At 47.6% G+C, this 21139-nt stretch overlaps 1 protein-coding gene across 3 annotated transcripts in view; it reads right to left on the bottom strand.

Moving 5' to 3' along the window:
* Positions 1 to 21139, bottom strand: part of myo5b (myosin VB) — a 35827-nt gene that overhangs the window by 4398 nt on the left and 10290 nt on the right. For 2 of the 3 annotated variants that reach the window (XM_076757817.1, XM_076757818.1), the window contains exons 2-35: positions 18547 to 18657; positions 17946 to 18117; positions 17458 to 17602; positions 16526 to 16682; positions 15701 to 15844; positions 15376 to 15457; positions 14987 to 15094; positions 14183 to 14558; positions 13516 to 13597; positions 13279 to 13419; positions 12069 to 12191; positions 11276 to 11359; positions 10452 to 10583; positions 10275 to 10372; positions 9478 to 9564; positions 8801 to 8912; positions 8235 to 8446; positions 7176 to 7332; positions 6711 to 6950; positions 5880 to 6113; positions 5670 to 5763; positions 5255 to 5400; positions 4674 to 4793; positions 4453 to 4587; positions 4251 to 4316; positions 3584 to 3823; positions 3240 to 3319; positions 2385 to 2462; positions 1936 to 2134; positions 1760 to 1853; positions 1544 to 1684; positions 1044 to 1195; positions 874 to 963; positions 640 to 790 (exon numbers count right to left, since the gene is read on the bottom strand). In XM_076757817.1, the coding sequence (XP_076613932.1) occupies positions 640 to 790; positions 874 to 963; positions 1044 to 1195; positions 1544 to 1684; positions 1760 to 1853; positions 1936 to 2134; positions 2385 to 2462; positions 3240 to 3319; positions 3584 to 3823; positions 4251 to 4316; positions 4453 to 4587; positions 4674 to 4793; positions 5255 to 5400; positions 5670 to 5763; positions 5880 to 6113; positions 6711 to 6950; positions 7176 to 7332; positions 8235 to 8446; positions 8801 to 8912; positions 9478 to 9564; positions 10275 to 10372; positions 10452 to 10583; positions 11276 to 11359; positions 12069 to 12191; positions 13279 to 13419; positions 13516 to 13597; positions 14183 to 14558; positions 14987 to 15094; positions 15376 to 15457; positions 15701 to 15844; positions 16526 to 16682; positions 17458 to 17602; positions 17946 to 18117; positions 18547 to 18657 (4783 nt within the window). The remainder of the gene's footprint in view (positions 1 to 639; positions 791 to 873; positions 964 to 1043; positions 1196 to 1543; positions 1685 to 1759; positions 1854 to 1935; positions 2135 to 2384; positions 2463 to 3239; positions 3320 to 3583; positions 3824 to 4250; positions 4317 to 4452; positions 4588 to 4673; positions 4794 to 5254; positions 5401 to 5669; positions 5764 to 5879; positions 6114 to 6710; positions 6951 to 7175; positions 7333 to 8234; positions 8447 to 8800; positions 8913 to 9477; positions 9565 to 10274; positions 10373 to 10451; positions 10584 to 11275; positions 11360 to 12068; positions 12192 to 13278; positions 13420 to 13515; positions 13598 to 14182; positions 14559 to 14986; positions 15095 to 15375; positions 15458 to 15700; positions 15845 to 16525; positions 16683 to 17457; positions 17603 to 17945; positions 18118 to 18546; positions 18658 to 21139) is intronic. The other variant, XM_076757819.1, reaches the window with a different exon arrangement.

The following is a 21139-nucleotide window of genomic DNA, read 5'->3' as shown; positions in this document are numbered from 1 at the left end:
ATGTTTGTTAGTACTTTATCAATCCTCCTGCTGTTTGACTTTTTCATTGTTAGTTTTTCTGTAAAACTCTCTGCAGGCGCTGAAATGACAAAGTCATTTTCAAATGAACTTTATTCGTATCTGGTCAATGAAAACACTTTGAACGCCTCCACAAAGTTTCTGATTGGTCAATGACCTCAAACAGCAGAGCTGCTGACAGTCGACTGAAGGGTTCTAGAACCGAATCCTTGGGGTCTGACAGACCTGCATCCTGCATCGTTACGTCTGTGACTTCTTCACTGACTTTGTTGGACACTGATGTGTTTCTTAGCTCCCTGCGCCACCGACTGTCCATCGGTGGAATAGCATCACACTCGTCAAAGCTCCACAGATCTGTCAGGATGTAGGTGGTGCTCATCATGATGTGATGAGTGACGTGATGCATCCATGACACATCACCTGCAGAGGTCTGCCACTGGCTGAGGAGGGCATTGTGGGTAGCTGCAGCCCATATTTTCAACATTGAGACTGATCAAAATGATCATCAGTCGTTCTTTTTACCACAGCTTTAAGAGCCAGACGTCAAAACGTGTTTCAGCTTCATACAAACTGATCCGGAGTGGCCCAACCTACCAACGTCTTGAACCTGATGGAACTCACCGATCATTGGTTGAATGATGCCTTCTGCCACCTTAATAAGCTGCTGGTAGATCTGGATGGAGAGGTCGCTCAGCACCTGTCGGTACTCGGCCAGGTCGAAGTTCTTCAGGCAGTGCTCGTTCTGTTTGGCTGTGTTCTGCGTCATGAACACCTGAACAAAAAGACATCATCAAACTCGTCGTGTCTTTTCTTTGTTGAAGCGGCTGAAGAAACTTCAGGGTGTCGGACTCTCACCTCGTCACCGCTGTACTGCTTCAGACAGTGGAGGAGACGGCTGGTGTTGGCCAACCAGAAGGACGTCATCTCAAAGTCCTCGTTGTTCTTCTGCAGATCAAATGAAAATACATCTTTCTGAAAATGCAGCGTGCTGATAATCAGACTGGTGGACGTGAAGAGGAACTCACCTTCAGGACCTTCTTGATGGAGTTGATGGTGGAGGTGAGCAGAGACTCCACCTTCTGGTCGTCGTTGATGTAGTCAGCGTGGCGGATGCACATGAAGAGGATGTAAGCTGGCAGGCAGGGAACTGTAGCCGACACTGTGCTGGGCCTCATGTCTGGAGACACATGGAGACAACGTGTTGAAGTCCTTTTCTTTCACCTCAGTCAACTTTTCACAAGCACCAACAGGCTCTAAAATACAGTATATCATCCTGCAGCATGACAGAGCTTTAAGATGCCAACCACCAGCCATAACATCCCCGCTTCACGTTGCTCAGATATCGTGTTCATGAAAACAGGACGGACGGACAGACGACCTGGAAACATGGCGATGAAGTGATGTAACGAATCAAAGACGCGGAGAGAATTTGACGTCCTCGTCTGCACTTTGTGTCGCAGTCATCACACACTGTTTCTGTTGGTTTCTAACAGAGAGAGAGAGCAGGTATCTACTGTGAACTGACCCATGATCAGAGTTTTCAGCAGCAGCGCTTCGTCCTCCTTGTAGTACTCCAGCATTCCCTCAAAGTCCTTCTCTTTCCTCTGGACGGTGACCTGACGGCTGAGTTCAGGTCTGGACCTGCTGGTCTGGGCTGCCTGAGAGGCTGCAGAGGCAGAGACGTGAGCACGGATCAGCTGATACACAACCTGTGGCTGCACCTGTGAACGGCTGCTGTTACCTTCTAACTCCTGGACTTTCTTCATGTAGATCCTGAGTTGCTTCTTCAGCTTCCTCTCGTTTTTCTCCAGTTTCTCCACCAGCTCCTTGAGGTCCTGCGCACCAGAAAACAACAGACTGACGTGATCAACCGAGCGCCACAGTGTGTTTGTTCTGCACCGCAGCAGCTTCTCTCACCAGGTTGTCGTTGGTGAGCCGCGTGATCTCCTGCTGGACGCTGTACTCCACCTGAGCCTCCGGCGACAGAGACGAGGTGTAGTTCAGTATCTCCTGCTTCTTCTCGATGTCGTCTTTCAGCAGCTCAATCTGAGTGTGAAGAGCTTCCAGCTCGTCCTTGTGCTGCCTGGACTGAGTCTGCAGCTGAGCCTCCAGCAGCCTGACGGGACGAGGAACATCAAGTCATTCACGGCATGTTCACAAACATCACCAAACACAGAGACACCAGAACGACGAGGAACTCTGCTGCCAACAGGTGCTGAAATACCACCATGTTTTACTGTATTTCACACACTGGGGGGGGATCATGTGGGACCGCTGTGAGGACAGCTGCAGGTACAATGAATGAGCCGCAGGTGGAAGCAGGTAAAGAAAGTGAACAGAACAAGAAGAAGAGAGCAAACAGAGACCTGGCCACTTGTTTCAGACCCTGGTAAGCCAAACCCAGCTCTCCGTCTTCATTCAAGTAACACCAGTCCTGGTGAGTACTGTCTCCAGCAGGCAGAGCACAGCAGGACACAGAAGAGGAGACAAAGACAAGCAGAGTGTGAGGGAAACTACAGAGGACAGAGACAGACAGAAGCTCAAGACAGAAACATGGCAGCAACTGTCACTTCACATCATATCAGTGATAATAACAGTGATGATAAACCCGACGGAGGCGATGGCATTAGAGGAAATATGAGACGCTGTAAAAAGTGTCCGTGTTCACAAACACCATGGTTTCTCCAGCAGCATCACACCTCCGTCACATTTACAGTTGAACAAAGTGATGTCAAGCGACGCACACAGAACTACGGAAGCCCTGAGAGGCCGAAAACATCCTGCAGATCTGTCTTCTAAGTCTGGTCTAAACTGCGTTCATGGCTTTAGATCAGGAGGAAATGTTCTGCCCTGAAGTGTTTCAGGGACATTTCAGCTCCTTCAGTGTTCTTCTAAATGGGAAACAGCTGGACTCAGAGACACCTTTCATCCTGTTTGACAGGTGACAAATAAATGAAAGAAGGTAGAAAGATGATCCTGGCAGAACTCTTTTCAGCTGTTCTTTAGGCATGAACACAGAAACACTTCAGATCAGAATGTTTTTTGACTCTCAGGGCTTCCGTACAGAACAGACGAGGAAAGGTGGGAAACTGACGATCGGTCGTCGTAAAGCAAATCAATGAGTCAAAGTGAGGCAGACATCAGCTGGTCTCTGCCAGCGTTACCACAGCACGCGCACTGTCTCTTTAAATGTTCTTGCAGGTGGAGATGAGGTCACTCACTTCTTGGACTCACACAGTCCGTGATAGGCCTGGAGAGCCTCCTCTTTGTCCACAGGCTCCTCATGAACTTCATTACTTTCCTGCTCAAACAGAGAAAACACTGAATGTTCTTCTTTTCACAACATTAATCCTCTTTGAAACGTCCACTTTTACGCAGATGATTCTGTTATTTACTCTTCTGAAGCTTCTTCGTCTACAATCATCTGAAAAACTGAAGAAACGTTTTAGAAACTCTGTGAAAAAGAAAACAGAGCCTGTCCCTAACACTGCTGTCAGCGTCTCAAGTCCCACACAGGAATAATAAATATCATTATGAGCGCATCAGGCGACGTGTGGACACTTACGATATGATTGTTCTTCTCCAGCAGCTGGGCCGTGCTCACTATCTGACTCCTCAGAATGAGCACTTCCTCCTTACGGGCATCCAGCTCCTCATTGGCTGCTTTAAGCTGGCTGAGCAGCAGGTTGTAGCTGTCCTGCAGTTCATTGGAGGAACTGTTTTGAGCCGCACGCTCAGCGATGGTCTTCCTCAGCTCGTTCAGGTCATTCTTCAGCTTCTTGTTCTCTGTTTCCAGTTCCTGCCTCTGCAGGAAGACGAACAACAGATCAAGGCTTACATCACATGAGACACATTACTATTGTTACACTGAGGGAGAATACTGTACTACGACTGTTTATGTCCTCTTTTCATCCATTTGTCTTTAAACATCTAAATATGACAAACCAACTAAGGATTGCTGTGAAAATCTTTCATATCCACAGTTTGTGACATAAATAAGAGCTACTTTCAATTTCACAAAATGTCAAAGAATAACCAAAAAGTTCATCATAAAAGCAATTCAAGTGCTCAAAGGTACAATTTTATAATTCATCAATGCCACTTTCAGGGCACCTCTGAGCTCTGGCTGCGTTGAGCAAAGTGAAGCTCGCATGTCGGCTTACCAACACATCGCTGAACTCAGCGGCAAGCACGTCGTGTCTGAAACATAGTGACAACAAAGTGAAGCGCACCTTCAGGTTGTTGTAGGCCAGATCTGCAGCCTCCTGCTCAGAGGTTGAACTCCTTGACTCGGAGCCCTTTAATGAAGAAGACAACATGGTGCTCGTCACCTCAGTCACTAAAGACCTCCGGACTCCCCACTGGTCAGACATGAAGCATCACAGTAAAATTAGCAAAGGTTGCCTAATTGATGGACTGACGGACGGCAGTCACCTTGCGCTTGGCGAGCTCCTCCATCTTGTCCACGTTGAGCTGCAGTCTCTTCCTCTCCTGCTCCAGCTCTCTGACTCTCTTCTGCAGCTTCATGAACAGGCCGATGTCCATCGCAGCCTTCTCCACTCCCATCTCCTGCACAGGTGAGCGGTTCAAACTGTTAGCATGCTGGCGTCAAAGCGGCTGACCCCGCCTCCACACATTCCTCCCCACAGACTCACCTCCACCAGCTGAATGGAGTCCTCAGTGTCTCCGACCTCTGAGGTGGAGATGGATGGGTAGTTAGAATCTGACTCCAGGCTGCTCTGGTTGGACGGGTTCCTCCTGTGGCCGGGGTGGAACTGGAGAACGATGGAGGAACAGAGTTACTTCACACAAGCTAAAGACTGGCTGTTAGCTCTGACGTAGCAGTTAGCTCTGATGTAGGGGTTAGCTCTGACGTAGCAGTTAGCTCTGATGTAGCGGTTAGCTCTGACGTAGCAGTTAGCTCTAATGTAGCGGTTAGCTCTGACATAGCAGTTAGCTCTGATGTAGCGGTTAGCTCTGACGTAGCAGTTAGCTCTGATGTAGCGGTTAGCTCTGACGTAGCAGTTAGCTCTGATGTGAAGGTTTTAGAGTGCTGTTTTCCAGGAGAAGTGAAACCTCTCTGTACAGCCTCACTTACACTCTAACATTTAAATCAATACTTCACATTCAGTATCAAACAGCGACCCCTGCAGTCAACTGTCAGGAACAGCAGGTTAAAGTCAGGTGTGTCTGAGGGCACTCAGGTGATGACACCTAGTGGTCAGGAGGAGCTCACCTTGGCCAGGGACACCTCTTCTTTCAGGTTGTCGTATCTCTGCTCCAGTCTGGAAAACTCTTTGAGCAGATTCTGGTAACGCTGCCTCTCCTGATCCAGCTCGGTCTGCAGAGAAGCCTCTCTCTGAGACACACTGCTGCCGTCCTCTGAAACACGCATGCACGCACACACACACAGACACACAGACACACAAAGACACACACACACACTGTAAACAACCTTTGCATATTTCAGGTTAAAACTGAGGTTGAACTCATGATTTGTTTCAGATGAGTTCTGAATTTAACTGCTTGCTAAAGAAGAAACGTTCACTGTCACTGAGATGAAGTCAGACAGTGTAACAATAATATGAAGGTCTGAAGTTTCCACCTTTGGCCAGGTGGACCAGGACCACCTGGATGTGTTCAGGTCTCACCTTCAGAGCTCTTTGAGTGCCGAAGAATCCTTTGATTCAGCTCCTCCTTCTCACTCTTCAGCAGAGCGTTTTCTATCTCTAGCTCCTCCACCCTCTGCAGGACACAGGAAGAAGACAGCACCATCAGCTGTGCTGACCATCGTGACACTGACCTGGAGTCAGTGCAGACACTCAGACACCTTTGGACAGACAGTCCTGTCGCCTCCTCACCTGTTCGAGTCCCATTTTCTCACTGCTGTGCTCCTCCTCCAGCTTCTTCCTCTGTGCTGACGCCTCCTGCAGCTCCTGTCTCAGCCTCTCCAGCTCCTCCTGCAGTGACGTCAGCTGACCTCCACCCTGCTGACTCCGGACCTGCTCAAGCTGCTTCTGCAGCTTGCTGACCTCTGAGCCCAGATTGGTGTTGACCACCAGCAGCTGCTCGTTCTGAGTCCTGAACTCTTTGGACTGAAACACATGTTGTCATAATAATAATTATTATTATTACAACGTTATTATTATTATGTTGAGGAATTTGACTTTTTTGACAGCAGACGATCTTTCAGGCCTACAGGACACAATCCAGGGCCTACAGGACACAATCCAGGACCTACAGGACACAATCCAGGACCTACAGGACACAATCCAGGACCTACAGGACACAATCCAGGACCTACAGGACACAATCCAGGACCTGTTGTGTTGTTCATGTTTCCTGATTGTTCTTGTGAAGTTTCATGGTCTTAATTCCAGTTCACAGACTGGTATCACCAGACGGCCTCATGTGATTTATATCAATTAACTGACAGGATCACAAATTAGTGGAAGTCTTCAGGTCTTGCTGGTCTTTTGAGTCGACTCCAATCAGAATGAACGACTAAAAGAAAACTAATAGAGAATGTCTGCATCATCATAATCAGTAACAATGATTTTTGTCAGCAGATGATTTATCTTGTAAAATAAATGAACTGTTTGAACAGATGACCCTGAGTAGTGCTACTAGTAGTACTAGTAGCACTCGTAGTATTAGCAGCTGTAGTTTACAGTGCATGTAGCGTTTCTGACCTGATCGTCCATCTTCCTCTGCAGCTGGACGATCTTGTTCTCCATGCCGGTGTTGAGCTTCTTCAGATGCTGTGCAGAGCGAGCTTCGATCTTCAGCTGCTGCAGCTGTCGCTTGGCGCGCCGCCGTCGGTACGCACACTGGATGATGATGGCGGCGGCGCGCGCTCGTCTGAACTTCTTCCTCTGCAGCCATCCGCGGACGCTCTTCTGGATGATCATGGCCTTGTGGTGCAGGAGGAACTGCGGGGGGACAGAGGACAGTGATGAACTGAGGAGACATTCACAAACATTCCACCTTAAATTGGAGACAAATTGCCTCTAATTCACTCGTTATGTCAGCAGGCAGGAGCGCAGACACGATTAAAGCGGTGACGGAGGACGGAGAGGGAAGACGGAGAGGGAGGACAAAGCTTTTAGTTGGGGGAAGGACTGAATGGGTGGGATGCAAACTGAGATGAGCATTACCTCCCAGTAAATCCTGCGGGTGAACATCCCTCTGGTGAAGGCCTGGATGGTGACCACGGCCTGTCTCACTCTCAGATAGGCCCGTCGATCTCTCACCATACGATACTGTTTCTGACAGATGAGGGCGGCTCGAGTCAGACGCAGGAACTCAGCGTATCTGAAGAAAACAAACAAAAACCATCGTTAGTTCTGGATGGAGAGGAGAACAGACCAGTAGGCCTCCTGGATGAAAACTTTATTTATACACTTGATACAGACGACACAATGTCTGAACATCACAGAGAACAACAACGTCACACAATTCAAGCTGTCTGTCTGTCTGTCTTCAGTCAGGTGTTCGTTCAATAGTCAGATAGAGTCTGCCTGTCTGTCTGATTGTCTGTCTGCCTGTCTGCCTGCCTGTCTGTCTGTCTGTCTGCCTGTCTGTCTGCCTGCCTGTCTGTCTGTCTGTCTGTCTGTCTGTCTGTCTGCCTGTCTGTCTGTCTGTCTGTCTGTCTGCCTGTCTGTCTGCCTGTCTGTCTGATTGTCTGTCTGCCTGTCTGTCTGTCTGTCTGCCTGCCTGTCTGTCTGATTGTCTGTCTGACTGTCTGTCTGTCTGCCTGTCTGTCTGTCTGTCTGTCTGTCTGTCTGTCTGCCTGCCTGTCTGACTGTCTGTCTGTCTGCCTGTCTGTCTGATTGTCTGTCTGCCTGTCTGCCTGTCTGTCTGTCTGTCTGTCTGTCTGCCTGCCTGCCTGCCTGCCTGTCTGTGGGTTCATCACAGCTTATTTGATGAAAACAGCTGATACTGAACAGGCTAAAGAGGCTAAAAAGGCCACAGAGCTGCAGATGAATCATCACCTGAGGTGTCAGCTGACCCGGGGTTCATTCAAGGGTGTTAAATTAAACACCTGCTCACGTTTCCTTGTCCTGAAAGTCACTGCAGCTTCTCCTACTGATGAGCCTCAGTCAGCTTCAGTGCTTCTAAAGCTCATATTTAGCCAATAACTAGGCTCAGGTGCAGTTCAAAAGAAGACAACCAGAGGAGGCTAATGTGTGCTATCAGTGTGATTAATAACTCACCTGCGGGCCAGGTAACCTCGGCCGTATCTCTGCAGAGTGATGGCAGACTTGCGTATCTTTCGGTATCGAACTCTCTGCAGCCAACCTCGAACCGTCTTCTGGATCTTGATGCAGGCCGAGCGGAACTTATCCGCCCTGAGCTTCTCCAGGTACGCTACCTGACCGGCCCGGAAGAAGATCTTTGTCTTCCCAAACTGGAACATGTCCGGCTCCTGAGACACAAGACGAGGACTGATTAACACTTGTATTTGTGCTCCGACAGTCAGGGTGATGAACCGACTGTGTAACGACCATCTGCGCCTGCTGCTGTCAAACATCTGGATCAAATGGTCCTGAACAGAGTCTGAATCCATGATCCACAACACATGATCTGCATCCTTCAGCTGCTGCACAACATCGACAGCATCAACATGAAGTCAGGAGAAACTGTGTGGATCACTTACAAATGCAGTTAGAAACAGACAGTGTGGAAATATTTATGTAAAATATCACAAATAAAACTAATTCACTTCCTACTCAACCTTTCTTGCTGCTGTGTTGCTGGCGTGTCAATAAAGTTTTCTCACCTTGATCAGAGTCTCCAGCAGGTTTTTACACACCAGCTTCTTGTCTGCTGACATCATGTCCGACTTCTTCAGCAGCACTCGATACCTGCTGAAGAAGTCTGGGTACGTCCACCTGGAACGACACCACGTTTGTCTTTAACGGACGTACTTTCCACTGTCGTCATGTGTCCTCAGCGTGGGACGGCTCAGATGATCTCTCTGTCACACTCACAGTGAACTCAATGTCTTTGTTGGTCAGACAAAAGGAGGACTTTAGGAAAAAAAGGATCGTTGTAGATCAACTTCAGACAAACAGGACGGCAGATCTTCTTCCTCTGGTCTACACGTCACACACTGACTCAGATTATTAGATTTAGTGGCTGCTGCTGACTGTCTGTCTGTCCTAGAGAGGCCTCGAGGACAGACAGACAGTCAGGAAAAAAATGAGGATGATGAGAAAACAGTAAAAAGGATAGATGATGATGAAGATGATGATGAAGGACTCGACGGCTGATCTGAGCCTGAAGAAAAACTCAAATGTCTCTGAACATCCAAATGAGTCCAGTCATATTTGAATAATGCAGGCGGTGAAATGAGGTCACCTGTGAGACAGATCTGAGAACAGTCTCCACATCAGAGCTGTCATTACAGAGCACAGACAGAAGAAGAAGACGAAGACGAAGACGAAGAGGACTCACCTGGACGGATATCCGGCGGCACTGATCCGGATGGTCTCCAGGACTCCGCAGGCTCGCAGCTGCTGCACCGCTCGCCTCGAGTCAAACCTGCAGCAACAGGGAACGCTTCAAATCATCGTCTTCACACAGTGAAGTTCAGCTCCGACACTGAACGCTTCCTCCTACCTCGTCTTTTTCTTTGGCATCGCAAACACGACAGGGTGTCAGCTACAGAGTCTGTGTCCAGTCTGTGAGCTGAGAGCCACCAAAACATGTGACGCATCATTGAATTTAACGGCCCTGCAGAAACACGTCAGCTGACAGAACAACAGACGGACTGTTGTTCTTCAGCAGCTTTACTGTTTTTACCTTATAACTCACACACCAATAGAAAACACTGGGCTTCCTCTGAATGTGACCTGTTCCCTTCATTTTACTTTGGGTTTGTTTACTCTGTTTCCTCTCCTCTCCCACTGGCTTCACATCTCCTACTAAATGCCATATGTTTCTTTGATCTGATTGGTTGAAGCTAGCCCGTGATAGATGGTTCATCCAATCATCTGCCAGATATTTTTCAAAACAAACAGTTTCCATGGACGACTTCTCAGATGGTTCTGAGTATCAAACCTCACGTCATGTCTGTCGGGGAGGGGAGGTGATTTTAAGATGGAAACATGCTAACATGCTAACAGCAAAAAAGGCTGATTTGAGAACCAATATGTCATAGAACCGTTAACAGCAACAAACATTCTCTCAAATCATAAAACAGGAACTGGAGCCGCTGTCAGCGACGCAGAGAACAGGCCGAGCTGACTCACGAGAAGGCCTCCTTGTAATCGTTGGGTTTGATGCAGCGAACGTAATGAGGAGTCGTAGCATTCAGAGTCTCCATGAGAAGATGAAGAGAACTGCGGAACTGAAACAGACAAACATGTCAACAACATAAGCATCGATTCTGAAGTTAGCAGTCCTGCAGAGAGCAGCGGGGGGCTCACCTGGTGCCCAACAGTCTTCCTGTGCTCCTTGTTGGGAGCTTTGGGAGTCGACCTGGCCGGCCGGACGTTCACTCTGGATGACTTGGAGGAGGCGACGTCCTTCTCTTGAAACAGATCTGCAACCAGCTGAAACTGAGAGGAAACAGGCCGCCATGCTGAGACTGTTTGAAGGAGCGATCATCACACGATTTACCTTACAACAAGACACAAATGTTCCATCGAGCAGCTTCAGCTCAACCACTAAACAGTTTCTACGGCAGAGTTTCAGCAAGTTTCAGATTTTTAACACCACTGAAAGAAAATTAAGGACTGTTTCACTTCCTCAGGGTGATACGGACTAGGATCATCAGACATTATAAAAATGCCTACAGTAAGCTAATGTCTTGACCAAGCTAACAGCTTGTTAGCTGCTGTAGCTAACAGCAGTGACTGACGCTTCTGACTGAACGTCTCAAACATCACGTCCACACGCCCAATCGTGACTGTCAGCTCATTTCTTCAGGCGGAGGCAGCGTTTGTCACTAGTACAAAAAGTCCTTCACCGCATTCTGACCTCAGATCAGCTTCACTGCAGCGGCGCAGCGCTTTGCTTCAAGAGAAAGGATATGAAGGATGAGTGAACACAGACAAAAGACTGTGCCAGTTCTCCCCCATTAACCCAGTCTTAGCTGCCCACAACCACTGACACCACGCATGAGCTGCTCCCATGTTCCGAGGAGGAGAAGGAGGAGGTGTGGACCCTGACTGAGCTGTGGTTCTGTGGTTCTGGATCTGTGGCTCTGTGGGTCTGGATCTGGTTCTGGTTCTGTGGGTGTGCTTCTTACCTGACTGGCTTTCAGGATGTTGATCTGCTCCTCATAGACAGTGTCTCTGTTCTTTTCCAGAAAGCCCTCGCACTGATATTCCACCTGTGGAGACGTCAGTGAACGCATCATCACTAACAAAAAACTTTCAGGTGAACAGTGTCTTCCTGTAGGTTTGTAGGAGTGGCAGCAGTAGTATTAGCAGTATTGGTAGAAGCACTAGCAGTATTATTATTATTATTATTATTATTAGTAGTAGTAGTAGTATTAGCAGTATTGGTAGAAGCACTAGCAGTATTAGTATTATTATTATTATTAGTAGTAGTAGTAGTATTAGCAGTAGTAATATTAGTAGTAGTATTCGCTGTATTAGCAGTAGTAGTTAAAAGCAGCTTCAGACAAAGTGATGGCAGATCTCAAACTGGCGTTCTGGTCCGTTACACCTCCCACAGGTGAAGGAGGAAGTGATGACGTGTTTAAAGGTGTTCCTCCTCTTCTCTCCTGCTATTGGCTGGTGACTGTGGGGACCTGCAGAGAGTTTCTGTCTTTCTGTTTTGGACCACCTGTCCTCACCATTCCCCAGCCGTTACTGTCGTCTCAAACAAAAACAACCCTCATGTCTGGTTAAGTTACGTATCTGGATCTGACAGAGACGCTCAGTGACCCACTGTGTTCCCGGAGCTGGAAACCAGTGAATCAGACCACTGGACCTGCAGCGAGTTGAACTGTTAAACACCACGCTGCCTCTGTTACAAAGGCCTGACACAGAAACTGGAGGTTCAAGGAGTAAAACCAGCCGCCGTCCTCTGCTCACCTCATCAGCGAAGTGTATGATGATGAAGGAGGTGTTGGACATACGAGGTTTCTGAAAGTGAGCGCTGCTGGAGTGCTGCTTGTAGAGCTTCTGGGCCCAGTTCTCATCCGTTCCCTTTGGCACCTGAAACAGGAAGTAGATTATGGAACAAGTAAAGGAGGAAATTAAACTTGTGTTCAGGCTACCTGTGCTCTGAATAACAGATTTATCCCTTGCATGCTGCTCCACATCATCCTCAAAAACTTCAAAGAGCAGATGGAGCGAGAGAGACAGAATGAATAAATCATCAGCTCTGGTGTGAGATTTAAAAGAGATAAACATGAGAAAAAACACAAAAGTGCTGCGCTCAGCAGAAGAGTTAACGATCTGATGAGGTTTATTATTAACCAGATTGAGAGTCTGTGCAACTCCTCCCTCTGAATGGCCCTTGGACTTTTTCAGTATATATATGTACATTCATTCATCTTCTATACCGCCCATCCCTTTCGGGGTTGCGGGGGGCTGGAGCCTATCCCAGCTGTCAATGGGTGAGAGGCGGGGTACACCCTGAACCGGTCGCCAGTCGATTGCACGGCCACATATAGAGACAAACAACCATTCACACTCACACCTAAGGACAATTTAGAAACCAATTAACCTAATGAGCATGTTTTTGGTCTGTGGGAGGAAGCCGGAGTGCCCGGAGAGAACCCACGCATGCACGGAAGAACATGCAAACTTCACACAGAAAGGCCCTGCCCGACCCGGGGATCGAACCGTGCTGTGAGGCACGCGCACTACCTGCTGCGCCACCATGCTGCCATATAAGGAGCACCTGTAACACCTGTACAAAAACAATTTCCCCTCGGAGAAAAAAAGTAAAGTATTTCTGATTCTGATTCTCTGTCAGCCTGTTCTTCAGCTACATGCTAACATTAGCATGTTAACATGCTCTCAGTAATGATGCTAACATGCTCATGTTTAGCAGGTACGATATTTACCATGTTTACCATCTTAGTTTAGCATGTTAGCAATTTAGAAATTAGTTGGAAAATGCTGAAATCAAAGGTTTGAGCTGGATGAGAGAAACACTGAACACAACATTTCCTCAACAATTACATACTCTGTTAACTCTGCCAACAAACTAACAGCCAATCACATCACAGAAACAAGCTGTTCCTAACCAATCATATGGCAAGAGCAGGAGCTCATGTCTGATCATCAGTCTCACTTTACACTCTTCATCCAGCAGGTCCAGGACGCCGAGCCGAGCCTCGATCAGGTCGATGCAGGGCTGGTTGTCGTAGAAGTCTATCAGAGTCCAGGGGATCTGCTCCTTCATGTACTCCTCCTGCTCCAGCTTAAACACATGCTGACCAGACAAAACACACATTAAAGACAGAGAGATTAGACAGTTCAGGGTCAAGTACCACACATGTCCACGAAGGGTTTGATAAACACAACTCACAGAGTTGAACTGCTGCTGAAGCTTCTCATTGGCATAGTTGATGCAGAACTGCTCAAAACTGTTCACCTCAAACGTCTCGAACCTGCAGACAACCAAACAAAGGACCAACTTATCATGATGATTCCTTCTGAGCTAAACAGGAAACATTTCAGACTGGAGAGACCTGGACACGACCAAGAACCAAGCTGATGTGGAGAACAGAGAACTCCCTACAAACGGGAAAGCATAGTTCAACCAGACCAAAGAACTACCTGAGGACATCGCCACACTGCCGACTAAGGACAGCTTCATCACTGAGCTGTTGTACAGGTACAGGTATGGGTACAGGTCTGGGTACAGGTACAGGACTTTGAGACACCACACGTCCCTTGCTTACAGTTCTGTTAGAACTACACCTCAGAGGACTACCAGAGGCTGCTGGGAACACCATCTCCTCTGGCAGCACACCTCACTGACATTCCACTAGTCATGTGACTTTTACACCTCAGGTCATGTGCTGATCATGTGACATCTTTGTGTGTATAGCTTGTGTAGTTACTTCCTGTGTCTTTACAACAGCTGATGGTTTTTGGATGAACCCTGACACTTGTTGATTGTTTAATAAACCTTTTCAACAGTTTACAACCTGGAGACAGTCTGAGACATCGACCCTACAAAGACCTCTTACCCGTAGATGTCCAGGACTCCGATGAAGGAGTGCTGCTTGGAGGAGGTGTGCAGGGCCCTGTTGATGTGCTCCACGATCCAGTCAAACAAGTGTGCATAGATGTGTTTGGCGAGCGCGTCGCGGGCGTTGGTCGCCTGTTTGCTGGACATATTCTTCACGTACGTCTCAGAAGCAGTGACCAACTTCCTGTGACAGAGCCAGTGCTCCATCTGCTTCAGCTCCACACCCAGCAGCCTGCAGAAGTGGTTCAGGTGGACGTCGTCATCTGCGATGTGACAGGAGTCTCCATCTCGCTCGGGGCAGATCTCGATGTTTCCCAGATGAAGGATGGAGGCGACAACTTTGAAAACGCTGCTCTGACTGCTGTCCTTTATCCCTGAAAACCACAGATAAGACTTCGCTGATCCCACAATACAGCCATCGAGTATAATAATAAGCAAATACTGTGGCACAGAAGGGTCAAGATAAAAAAGTATACAGGATGGACGGACACATGACGGGCACATGTTGGGCTGCTTGTTCACTGATAGATCGTCATGCTGCTGACGAGTCCTTCACACGAGAAGGTGGTGCAATGACAAAAGTCCACATCTCTGGATTTTTTCAGAGTTTGGCTTTTAAAACTCTGTTTGCTTTCACACCACAACCGAACCACACCAGAATCCACTTGGAACTGGAACAGTTGTTTGGAGTGTTTACAGGATGCAGTAAAGTTATTCATCAGTTTGTTTTGGTCTCCTCAGTGATAAAATATTCATGTTGGTTCATTTGAAAACAGCTTTCCTCTCTAGGATCCTTCCTCACCCAGCAGCGAAAAGGCCTCTCTGGTTTTCTTGAAGTCTGCAGCATCGTTCACTCCCTCGATGAAGATGTTCTCACCCAACGATGTGAAGGTGAAATCTTGAGCGCTGGCTGAGTGACAGACAAACAAGAGCCAATCAAAAACTCAGGTCAGCAGGTAAAAACCAGGTGTTCACTTAGAGGTGAGCATGCACTGAATAAACTGAACTGAAATGTTCTGTCATCTCATGGTCCATCCAACACCTTTATAGAACTGACATGATTAATTCTGGTGTTTCTAAAGTTACTGTTAAACATATCTGAGACTACCTGACAGATAGCGGAGCATCACATCAGTATCAAAGAAGCAGCTGCAGAGATACAAGCAGACAGACACAAACAGGTGGACTCACTGAGGCCGAGGTCCTTGAACTCGGGTAAACTGGCAGAGGCACACAGCTGGTAGAAGATGTGATAGTTCCTCTCATCTTCAGCCTGAGAGACAAATGCCAACAAATCAAGCATTTCACACACAGACTGGAACACACGGGAGCAGGCTGCACACTGCACTGCACTACACTGCACTGCACTGCACTGCACTGCAAATGTACTGCACTGCACTGCACCGCAAATGTACTGCACTGCACTGCACTGCACTGCAAATGTACTCCACTGCACTGCACTGTCTTTTACTGTCAGCTGTCTTCTTATCTGTTCTGTACAATAAATCAAACTGACCTGAAACACAACCCGCGACTTCTCCAGCAGATATGTTCGCATGTTGGCACCGATGATGTGGTAATTTCGGCTGAATCCGATCTGAATGTACTTTCCAAAGCGACTGCTGTTGTCGTTTCGAGTGGTTTTTGCATTTCCAATAGCCTGTTGGACAGACAGCACAGCGTCATCAGCATAATATCACAGAAGAAGTTAACATTAGAATGCCATCAGTGTGTAAAGCACACTGATCACTGCACCTACAGTAAGAGATGAGCGTTAGCATCAACATCAGCGTCAACATTGGCATCAACATTGGCTGTTGGCTGTTGGCTTGTTAATGACCTACGATGCAGTGACTCTTATTACTGTACCCACCATCAAGTTAAAAGTGACATTTCAACATTTCACGGGCGGATCCATTTCCTGGCTTTGAGCAGCTGAAATTATGTCTTGCAGCCAAGAAACCATCCACAAAAAGTCATTTTCACGCTTCATCTTTTGTAAAGGAAAAACACAGCAGATAAAACACGTTCAGCAGAGAGCTTTAGAGCTGCTGGGAGGTGGATTTTATTACCTTTGGACAGAGCCAGGTGAGCGGTATCCCCCAGTGTCCAGTCTCTATGCTAAGCTAAGCTAAGCTAAGCTAAACTAAGATAAGCAGATGGTTTATGTTTAGGGTGCAGACATGAGAGTGGAATCACTTTGAACATCTGACTCTCAAAGAGGATTTGACTAAATGTTGAACTATTCCTTTAATTCCTTTAAAAGATGAAACTGAACGTCTGCAAAGTTTTATAAAGTGTAGCTCATGCACCGTTTCATCATTGCCTGTAAAACTCTCACCTCCATGATGGGACTGGAGGCGAGCACTTTCTCCTCCACGCTGGTGTCATTGGCCGAGCCGCCCACCGTGGCGAAGAAACGCATGGCGTACTTTGCCGAAACCGTCTTTCCTGCTCCAGACTCTCCGCTGACGATGATGGACTGATTCCTCTCATCTCTAGAAAACATGCAGACACACAGAGGAAGAGTTTCATCATCACAATCTCACAATCAGCAACATAAGAGAAATGACACCATCAGCTCGTCACATTTAAAGGAAAGCAGAGCAAAAAGCATCGAACCCGTCGTCAGAGGAGTCAGAGCCAGTGATGAGAACACGCAGCAGCCATGATTCAAAGACAAGTGTATGTGGTGTATGACGAGAAGAAAGTCACTGTATTAAGAAAAATATGTTGTTTCCCGAACAAAGCATAGGACGTTACTGTTGTATTAAAATCTCAAAATCATACATTTATAAATTAAACATCTTCTAAACTTTTTACAGTGTTTCCTCAAAACATTACAACATCTTTCCCCAAACATTTTTCATTTATTCTCCAAGTATTAAATGTGTTTTGTTTTTTTTTACTTTATTACTGGAATATTAAGACTTTTTTTCTCTGTAATAAATCCAGCATTTAATCCCAGTTGGACACGTTATGACGGGTTATGGGCCGGTCTATTTCCTGGCTCTGTGCAGCTGTCAGGAGTTCAGCAGGTCGTTTCACACTCTGGTTTCTGTAAAGATGAAACACTCGTGCTGCTGCTGAACTTCAGAGATGCTGGAGGACTTTCTGGATCTTCCCAGGTGTCACAGTTGTGTATTTGATGGCAGCTGATGAGGAAACAGTTTCTCTCTGATTTCAGATCAAATGTTTTAACTGAACGCTGCAATCATCCACCTACACCAACACGACAGGAACATTGATCCATTTGACGGGTTCAGATCTGACCTGGCCATCTGCTTATACGCCTCTTCAGCCACAGCAAATATATGAGGGTCCATGTCGCCCATGTTCTGCCCACTGTAGGCGGTGATGACCTCCTCTCCATAGATCTGCAGCTGCTCATACGGGTTGATGGCCACCAGCACGATCCCTGGAGAGAAGAAGCACATTCAGGTGATGAGCTTCATCAGAGTTACAGCTGCAGACAGAAACAACCAGAGGCTTCATTCAGAAAAAGCTCTCTGGCTGAATCACACAGGAAGTGATGACATCAGGATCGCCTGTTACACATCATCAGAACAAACAACACAGCACACGTGTCATTATACAAAGATATGAGCAGAGATTCAGGAACACGAGAAGAGCAACACGTTTCCCTCATCAGACTCCTGAGCAGACCATCAATGATAATCAATACAACTGTGACCAAACAACACATCCGAGAAATAACTGAAGAGATAACGACAGAACAGGACCATCGGTCCGCCACTGACCGCAGTACGTGTAGATGTGGTTGGACTCCAGGAAGCGGATTCGCAGGTTGTGCAGGACTGCAGGTTCATGCAGGTAACTGAGGGCGGTGAGGTCGTTCTCCCCGACCAGGATGTCGGGGTTCCGCAGGAAAGGAAGAGGGTTACTCTTCGGCCCCACGGGATACTCCAGGGGCTGAGACACGGCGATGCACAATCAATACACAATCAATGCAAATGACCAGAAAGCTTCACTTCACACCTGAAGTTTGGTTCATTTGGTCTGCAGGATGACATCACCTAACCAGTCCAATCAATGAGTTCCTGCCAGTCACATGACTTCATGTTTGGTCCTTTAGTTTTGTGATCGATCGGTGTGATCGATCGGTGTGATCGATCGGTGTGATCGGGGCAGTGATCAGAGCTAACGGAGCTCATGGATCTTTGTTTGTGTGGTGGGTGAAGTTCAGGTGTGGCTGCTGCAGACAGGTGAGCAGACTGTGTGTGTTCTGTCAGTTCAGCATGAAACCAACACGACTATGTTTATTCCACGCAGAACTCAAACACACCACAGCTGTTTGAATGTAACGGAACACAGAGAATGTTCTTAAATGAACTTAAATACCGTCTCATCCTCCAGCTTGAGGTGCAGAACCGTTTCTCCTTCCTTGTAATCTTTGACGATCTCCGCGGCCTTCCAGACGTCCTCGGGGTCCGGGATCCAGACCCGAGTGAACTGGAACAAACACAACATTCATCACAAGGTCAAGAAAGAGCCGAAGGTTCTGGAGAGAGAACACAGAGAACATCGACCAGCAGGAGAACCTCAGTCCACAGGAGAGACCAGGGTCCGTCCCTGCTGTCTGGGGACAGTCAAACTGTGTCTCTTCTGAAGGACACGTGGATCAGACATGAAGCACACACACACGATGATGATGATGATGATGATGAAGTGGAACGATGAAGAGTTTAAATGATCTGAAGTCAATAGATGAAAAACACACAACTACACACTGATTTCATAAACACACACTGTTACACACTGATTAGAAAACTTCACAATTATACTTCATTAAACTGAGTAACTGTACTCAGTTACTTTTCACCCCTGGATCTCATCCCGGGTCAACCTGTTGCTCGTCCCTCTGATTGGCTCACTCTCCTCACAGTTTGTTTCTCTTCCTGATCAAAGACGTCATCAACAACGAAGGTGTGGACGCTGAAGGTGTGGACGCTGAAGGTGTGGACACAGAAGATGTGGACGCTGAAGGTGTGGACGCTGAAGGTGTGGACGCTAAAGGTGTGGACACAGAAGATGTGGACGCTGAAGGTGTGGAAGCTGAAGATGTGGACGCTGAAGGTGTGAACGCTGAAGGTGTGGACGCTAAAGGTGTGGACACAGAAGATGTGGACACTGAAGGTGTGGACACTGAAGATGTGGACACTAAAGGTGTGGAAGCTGAAGATGTGGACACTGAAGGTGTGGACGCTGAAGGTGTGGACACAGAAGATGTGGACACTGAAGGTGTGGACATTGAAGGTGTGAACGCTGAAGGTGTGGACGCTGAAGATGTGGACGCTGAAGGTGTGGACACAGAAGGTGTGGACATTGAAGGTCTGGACGCTGAAGATGTGGACGCTGAAGGTCTGGATGCTGAAGATGTGGACGCTGAAGATGTGGACACTGAAGGTGTGGACATTGAAGGTGTGAACGCTGAAGGTGTGGACGCTGAAGGTGTGGACACAGAAGATGTGGACACAGAAGGTCTGGATGCTGAAGATGTGGACGCTGAAGATGTGGACACTGAAGGTGTGGACGCTGAAGGTGTGGACACTCAGTCCCACAGTCTGTGATGGACAGAAACACTCCAGTGTCCTCGTGATGGCGCTCGAGCAAAGTTCAGCAGGACTGATGCTGTGAGAAACATTAACGTCTGAACTGAAGACAGTTTGCTGGAGCCACAGCTACGTTACTAGCATGGCCAAACTCGGTATCAGGTAATAAAGATCCTGCTTCACGGCTCAAAGGTCTGTCAGACGAGTCTGAAGGACGAGAACAGAACCAGGAAGAAGAACATTGGTGAGTTCAGGAGACGTCTGCTGCTGGACGTCCACAGACGGCTCAGCTCCGTCTGTTGGTCTTCACACACTGTGGATGAGCTCATCTCTGAGGGGATGCTGTGAGGGGATTAGCTGAGGATGCTGAGTCATGGAAACCATCATATGGGCAGAAACACAGAGTGCTGAGTCAGCACACAGGAAGCAGCTGGATAATCTGATTTACATGGTGCTGAGTCCAGGTTCTGGACCTGAGCTGGGCTCCGTATGACGGTCTGTGAAGCCCCTTCAGACCTCGTTACAGAAACGTTCTGCTAAATTCACATTTCCCATGATGCACCTGGACAGTCTTTCTTTAGACAGATGCTCTTTCGAACTACACACCTCCAGTTAATGCAACACAGACTGGATGACAGACATTTGCAGTAGGATGACATCACTGTGACATAACAATGACATCATCAGAAGACCTCACAGGAGGAGGACCAGCAGGACCAGGACCAGGACCAGGACCCTGAGGTCAGCAGCTTGGCTTGGAGTCTCACAGTGTGCATCTGCTCACTCACATTTAGCTTCAGCGAACGAGATAAAGAGATGATGGGATGATGCCAGGTCACGTGACCTCTGTGTGTGTGTGTGTGTGTGTGTGTGTGTGTGTGTGTGTGTGTGTGTGGCATCTTTCGCTCAGATTCTTTAGACTCTTTTGTTTGTATTTCTTCTCTCATTAAAACGTATTTTTTCCTCTTGATTCTTGAAGATTCTTCTTGAAGATTCTTGATGTTTTATTGGTTCATTCTGTGTGGAAATAAACTGATTTGTGTTCACGTTCACTCTGATCTGAACGTGGACGAGTGGATGAGTGGATGAGTCACAGAGGAGAGCAGCTCAGGAGAGAGAGGAGGAGAATTCAAATGACTGCACGTTGATTTGCATTGAGACAGACAGACAGACAGTGAGACAGACAGACAGACAGTGAGACAGACAGGCAGGCAGTGAGACAGACAGACAGACAGACAGACAGTGAGACAGACAGGCAGGCAGACAGTGAGACAGACAGGCAGACAGTGAGACAAGCAGACAGACAGTGAGACAGACAGTGAGACAGACAGGCAGGCAGACAGACAGACAGACAGACAGTGAGACAGACAGAAAGACAGGCA

Source organism: Chaetodon auriga, chromosome 19 (assembly GCF_051107435.1).
Source record: "Chaetodon auriga isolate fChaAug3 chromosome 19, fChaAug3.hap1, whole genome shotgun sequence".
NCBI lineage: Eukaryota > Metazoa > Chordata > Actinopteri > Chaetodontiformes > Chaetodontidae > Chaetodon > Chaetodon auriga.
The sequence above is the reverse complement of the archived record's forward strand: the minus strand, read 5'-3'. Positions and strand labels throughout refer to the sequence as shown.